At 47.0% G+C, this 7,221-nt stretch overlaps 1 protein-coding gene across 4 annotated transcripts in view; it reads right to left on the bottom strand.

Annotated features, from left to right (window-relative positions):
• Positions 1-3,854: 3,854 nt before the first annotated feature.
• The window catches only part of LOC143276195 (transient receptor potential cation channel subfamily V member 5-like), a 70,912-nt gene continuing 67,545 nt past the window's right edge, over positions 3,855-7,221 (bottom strand). For 2 of the 4 annotated variants that reach the window (XM_076580635.1, XM_076580636.1), the window contains 2 exons: positions 7,125-7,185; positions 4,106-4,233 (listed from right to left, as the gene is read on the bottom strand). In XM_076580635.1, coding sequence (XP_076436750.1) covers positions 4,209-4,233; positions 7,125-7,185 — 86 coding nt within the window. In that variant the 3' untranslated portion in view covers positions 4,106-4,208. Of the gene's footprint in view, positions 3,955-4,105; positions 4,234-7,087; positions 7,186-7,221 lie in introns of those variants that run through there. The other 2 variants (XR_013053517.1, XM_076580637.1) reach the window with 2 other exon arrangements.

The following is a 7,221-nucleotide window of genomic DNA, read 5'->3' as shown; positions in this document are numbered from 1 at the left end:
TTCCATTACAACTAATACAATCAAACTTGGCAGTACATCCATCCCTCTGTCCACTTCAGTCAGGAACCTCGGCGTTGTCCTTGACAACACACTGTCCATGCAAACATTTATCAATCAGACATGTCAATCCTGCTACTGTCAACTGCGGCGCATCAGTTCCATCCGGAAATATCTGTCCACTGACGCAACATCTAGACTTGTCGTTTCTCTCATTCTCTCTCGCCTTGACTACTGTAACTCTCTATTGTCTGGTTTGCCTGCTTCATCCATTCAGTCCCTTCAGCGCATACAAAATTCTGCTGCCCGACTCGTCCTCAGAAAGAAAAGATCTGAGCACACCACTCCTCTTTTGCAACATCTCCACTGGCTCCCTGTCTCACACCGAATAAAGTACAAGATCAGCACTCTATGCTACAAATGTATTCACAAATCAGCCCCTTCCTATCTCTGTGGCTGCCTTCACCTCTACACTCCATCTCGCTCACTACGATCAGCTTCGGATCCACTCCACTTACACATACCCAGATTCAAACTCTCGACTGTTGGCCACCGTTCTTTCTCTGTCTCTGGACCTTGCAATTGGAATGAACTTCCTCTTTCGCTTCGTCAAGTCTCCACACTCAGCTCTTTCAAGTCTGGCCTTAAAACCCACCTCTTCCCAAAATCGCCTCCCTTCCCTGCCTCTTCCTTGTCTTTTTAGATTTTTTTTTTTTTTTCTTTTTTTTTCAGTTTTAGAGTTATGCTTGCGTGAGAATGACTGGTGCGAAAGCGCTTTGATTTGTTTATGCACAAGATTTAGCGCTATATAAGTACCATTATTATTATTATTATTATTAAGTCCCCATCAACGAAACACTGGACGATCCGCCAACACCTCTTGAGACCCAGAAAGCAATCCATCTGCTATCCAGTGGCAAAGCACCTGGCTCAGACTCCATACCAGCAGAGGTCTACAACGATGGAGGCACTGTGCTGACTGAGAAGCTCCATCAGCTGTACTCACTCATGTGGAAAGAAGAGATGATCCCCCAGGATTTCAAAGATGCATCTATCATTCACTTGTACAAGCGAAAGGGGAACCGGCAAGCCTGTGATAACCATCGGGGCATTTCCTTGCTCTCCATCGCAGGCAAGATACTTGCCAGGATCCTACTAAACCGCCTCACAGCACACCTTGACCAAGGTCATTTGCCTGAGAGCCAATGTGGATTCCGGAAAGAGCGCGGAACCACCGACATGGTGTTTGCTGCAAGGCAGCTGCAAGAGAAATGTCAGGAGCAAAATGCTGCTCTGTTCTCCACCTATGTCAACCTCACCAAGGCCTTCGACACCGTGAGTAGAGAGGGACTGTGGAAGATCATGGCCAAGTACGGATGCCCTACCAGCCGCCGTGGCGAAGTGGTTAGCGTCGCGGACTGACGGCTGGGAGGACGTGGGTTCGAATCCCAGCGGAGGTGGGTTTTTCGGCCCGTGGCCGGTTCCTACCCAGAGTTGAGTGTGCTGTGGGCTTAAATGGGGAGACTGGGACCACACAGTCGAGTGTCATCCACTTCAAGGATGCGTCTTTGGGTGTGTTGCTCTAATTACCTGACCAACACTGCAAGTGTCTGTATCTCTCGGGCCTGGTTAACGCCGGGATATCATTATGACAGGAAGCGTAGAGTACAGCCTTGTCACGCAGTTCCAAACCAAAATGGACCTCCATAGCAACATCGTCATCATCATCGTCATCCTCCTCCCCCTTCATCGTCATCAATATAAACAAAATAGTCTCAAAGTCTGTGACCTTTCATGCCCTGCTCTCATGGTGACCTCAGTTTCGATACCCCTCCACTTCCGTGCTTTGGGTGAGTCCTGTCAATGTCGTCAGTGTCGGCAGATTCATGGGGGGGCTGTTGTTTGAGGGACGTGGTGGCGGTCTCCACTCTGGGAGAGACGCTCGCTCAGTCTGGCTCCGCGACTAAGCCATTATTGTCGTTAGTAGGGGGCTTAGTAGGTGGTGTCCTAAGTACGTTAAAACAGAACAGGCACCACTGAACACCACTGAAGTGACTCAGCAGCAGTGCAGGGTCTCCTCTGGTGTGTGGCCTCCAGGCGACCTAACATCAATGGTTCCCTGTGGACTGCCGACGCTGGGACTGCGACGGACGAACCCGGGTGTGGCCGTGTATGGGGGAATCTAAATGAGCGGCGTGGGAGTAATGCCACTGAAACGGCGCAGATGATGGGGCAGCAAAACAAAACAAAACAAAACAAAAAAAAGTACGGATGCCCTCGGAAATTTATTTCCTTGGTCAGCCAATTCCATGAAGGCATGCAGGCTCGAGTCCAGGACAATGGCGAAACATCTGCTCCTTTTGCTGTCACAAATGGTGTCAAGCAAGGCTGCGTCCTGGCTCCAACGCTGTTCAGCCTCATGTTCTCTGCAATGCTTACTGATGCCTTCAGAGATGGCGATGTTGGAATCGACCTAAAGTATCGAACAGATGGCAAGCTAACTTGATGGCAATTAATAAACTTGATAATCATCAAAATATAACTTGCCTGAGGCAATGACACCGGTAGCCTGCTGTACTGTTGTGTTCTCCGTGAGAGCCGGATGCGATGTGCCAGCCAACTACAGAAGCAGTGAGGTAGCCTATGTGTCATCAGTCATGTACGCACAATCACTTCGTTCCACGTAGTACAAAGGGATTATTGGTTTGTTCCCTTCTTTTGCGAGTATGGGTCTGAGAGACCCACAAATTACGAATAAGGGTACTTAGTGTTTTCTCTTCTTTGGGGAGTATGGGTCTGTAAGACCCACAACGTAGGAATGCAGGTAAAAATTTTCACAATTACGTAACTGATTAACTAATCAGTTAAAGTGTACATTAATTTACTAAAATGATGCATATGTTGTGACAACAAAAGTCATGAAATTTCAAATTAATCGGACACCAAATATATTTTAAAGGCATTTTTTAAGGCAAAAATGGGTCTGTCAGACCCACAAAGTACGGTGAAGGTTAAGAACATTGTCTGAAGACACACACCTTTGGTTAATCATCTGACCCCTTAAGAACATTGTCTGAAGACACACACCTTTGGTTAATCATCTCACCCCTTATCTCCCCATACCCATAACCCCCCCCCCTTCCCACACATTCATTTACTGGCAGAGTTAATGTACCAAAAATTCGCTTAAAAATGACTGGATAAACATGATCATGAGAATAAAGCCGGAATATGTGCACGTTGAAAAACACTAGAAAGTAAATACGTCAATTCAATGGATAATAATAGGGTAAAGTCCCATAGTCTGTTATGACCATGGAGGCAGTGAATTCATACCCACTGTGTCCAGGGCTGGGCATAGGAAGGCAGTGAATTCATACCCACTGTGTCCAGGGCTGGGCATAGGAAGGCAGTGAATTCATACCCACTGTGTCCAGGGCTGGGCATAGGAAGGCGGGGCCCAGTCCTCTCCTTCCGCCGATTTAACCTTCCCCAACTGAAGTCAGGTTCCCATTCACACCTGGGTGGAGTGAGGAACATCGGAGTAAAGTGCCTTTCCCAAGGACACAACACCATGCCGAAACGGGGCCTGGAACCCTGGTCACTGGTGAACACTGGACCACAAGTCCAACGCCTGACCCACTCTGAAAGACAGGCAGACAGTGATATAGATGTTGATGGACCTGGTTTAGGTGTTGATGGGCCTGGTTTAGGTGTTGATGGACCTGGTTTAGGTATTGATGGGTTGATGGACCTGGTTTAGGTGTTGATGGGTTGATGACCTGGTTTAGATGTTGATGGGTTGATGACCTGGTTTAGGTGTTGATGGGTTGATGACCTGGTTTTGGTGTTGATGGGTTGATGACCTAGTTTAGGTGTTGATGGACCTGGTTTAGGTATTGATGGGTTGATGACCTGGTTTAGGTGTTGATGGACCTGGTTTAGGTGTTGATGGACCTGGTTTAGGTGTTGATGGACCTGGTTTAGGTGTTGATGGACCTGGTTTAGGTGTTGATGGACCTGGTCTAGGTGTTGATGGACCTGGTCTAGGTGTTGATGGACCTGGTTTAGGTGTTGATGGGTTGATGACCTGGTTTAGGTATTGATGGACCTGGTTTAGGTGTTGATGGACCTGGTTTAGGTGTTGATGGACCTGGTCTAGGTGTTGATGGACCTGGTCTAGGTGTTGATGGACTGAAGGCACGAGGAGACTATGTCTGGTCCTGACGGGAACAGCTGAAAACAAATACGGCGTATGTATGTCAGGTGTTGTGTTATCTTGTAGACACCGCTGTGTGTGTGTGTGTGTGTGTGTGTGTGTGTGTGTGTGTGTGTGTGTGTTGTTTGTGTATGTGCGCGCGCGTGTGCGTGTGTGCATTTAGTGATTCACTGCAGCAGATAATCCATACGGGCTAGATGTGCATTAACCTCCATTGGCACAAAATGCAACATGCCACAAAACGTGGGTCCTATCTGCTGGAGGGTGAACACACTTAACCCCTTTGAATCCAGTGAACAGCTGTGAGGATGTCTGTTCCAACACAACATGACGACTATCAACCACATAGCCTTTCCCTTTGAATCCAGTGAACAGCTGTGAGGATGTCTGTTCCAACACACCATGACGACTATCAACCACCCAGCCTTTCCCTTTGAATCCAGTGAACAGCTGTGAGGATGTCTGTTCCAACACACCATGACGACTATCAACCACCCAGCCTTTCCCTTTGAATCCAGTGAACAGCTGTGAGGATGTCTGTTCCAACACAACATGACTATCAACCACCCAGCCTTTCCCTTTGAATCCAGTGAACAGCTGTGAGGATGTCTGTTCCAACACAACATGACGACTATCAACCACACAGCCTTTCCCTTTGAATCCAGTGAACAGCTGTGAGGATGTCTGTTCCAACACAACATGACTATCAACCACATAGCCTTTCCCTTTGAATCCAGTGAACAGCTGTGAGGATGTCTGTTCCAACACAACATGACTATCAACCACCCAGCCTTTCCCTTTGAATCCAGTGAACAGCTGTGAGGATGTCTGTTCCAACACAACATGACTATCAACCACACAGCCTTTCCCTTTGAATCCAGTGAACAGCTGTGAGGATGTCTGTTCCAACACAACATGACTATCAACCACATAGCCTTTCCCTTTGAATCCAGTGAACAGCTGTGAAGATGTCTGTTCCAACACAACATGACGACTATCAACCACACAGCCTTTCCCTTTGAATCCAGTGAACAGCTGTGAGGATGTCTGTTCCAACACACCATGACGACTATCAACCACCCAGCCTTTCCCTTTGAATCCAGTGAACAGCTGTGAGGATGTCTGTTCCAACACACCATGACGACTATCAACCACCCAGCCTTTCCCTTTGAATCCAGTGAACAGCTGTGAGGATGTCTGTTCCAACACAACATGACGACTATCAACCACCCAGCCTTTCCCTTTGAATCCAGTGAACAGCTGTGAGGATGTCTGTTCCAACACAACATGACGACTATCAACCACCCAGCCTTTCCCTTTGAATCCAGTGAACAGCTGTGAGGATGTCTGTTCCAACACAACATGACTATCAACCACATAGCCTTTCCCTTTGAATCCAGTGAACAGCTGTGAGGATGTCTGTTCCAACACAACATGACTATCAACCACCCAGCCTTTCCCTTTGAATCCAGTGAACAGCTGTGAGGATGTATGTTCCAACACAACATGACTATCAACCACACAGCCTTTCCCTTTGAATCCAGTGAACAGCTGTGAGGATGTCTGTTCCAACACAACATGACTATCAACCACCCAGCCTTTCCCTTTGAATCCAGTGAACAGCTGTGAAGATGTCTGTTCCAACACAACATGACGACTATCAACCACACAGCCTTTCCCTTTGAATCCAGTGAACAGCTGTGAGGATGTCTGTTCCAACACAACATGACGACTATCAACCACACAGCCTTTCCCTTTGAATCCAGTGAACAGCTGTGAAGATGTCTGTTCCAACACAACATGAGGACTATCAACCACACAGCCTTTCCCAGAGGTAAGGAGGAAAGTGGTCGGTTGGTTATCTGCCAACAGTGTGTCCTTGAAGATCTGGGTTGGCACCAGCTCTCGCCGTGTCTTCACGTTTGACTGGAAAATCAAACTGAGCCATGAACTGAGGTCCCGTGTGCAGCACACACTTGGTGCACTGGAAAAGAACCCTTGGCAACTAAAGTGTTGTCCTCTGGCAAAACTCTGAAGAAACAATCTATTCTGCTATCTTTTGTTTTGCATGCACTCAACGCCAAAGCGCGTTGGGTTAGACAGCTGTCGGCCATCTGGCCAGCAGATGAGTGTGATTAAAACAACTCGTGATGACAAAAGCAAGCCGGGTTTTCCCTGACAAAATATTGTAGGAAGTCTGTTATGATTGCAAAATATAATTTAGTAAACCTACGGAGAGAAAAAAAACAACACTTATATACAACACAATATCCATGCAGCACATACACACACACACACACACACACACACACACACACACACAGACAGACAGACAGACAGACACACACACACACATACACACACACACACACAGACATACACACACACACACACACACACACACAGACAGACAACAGCTACACAACATCAACATGAAGTGAAAATTGAAGCTGGGGTGTCCACGCTACACCTTTACTACACATAGCTACACAGCACACATCTACATTAGACACAGCACCAATAGTACACACATCATCCACAGTACACATAACGCCTATAGTACATACAACACCCATAGTACACCCAACACATAACAATACTACACAACGCCTTTTGTACATACATCTATAGTACACACGACACATATGGCACACACAACGCCTATAGTACACACATCTATAGCACACATAACACCCATAGCACGCATAACACCTAAAGCACACAAAACACCTTTTGCACACTCAACATTTATAGTACACATACCATCTATAGTACACAAAACACCTATAGCACACAAAACACCTATAGTACATATACCATCTATGGCACATAAAACACCTATAGCACACACAACAGCTATAGCACACACACCTGCACAGCACACATCAAAGTGAAGTGAAATAACTACCCGGGGTTTCCAGTCGATCTGGACAACAGACCTGCCGCCGCTTTCAGCTTACGTGTATTGCCTGGACACAGCAGTTAGACATGTGGGGTATCTTACA

Source organism: Babylonia areolata, chromosome 31, assembly GCF_041734735.1.
Source record: "Babylonia areolata isolate BAREFJ2019XMU chromosome 31, ASM4173473v1, whole genome shotgun sequence".
Classification (NCBI taxonomy): domain Eukaryota; kingdom Metazoa; phylum Mollusca; class Gastropoda; order Neogastropoda; family Buccinidae; genus Babylonia; species Babylonia areolata.
Note: the sequence above shows the minus strand (reverse complement) of the source record. Positions and strands in the feature narration are given on the sequence as shown.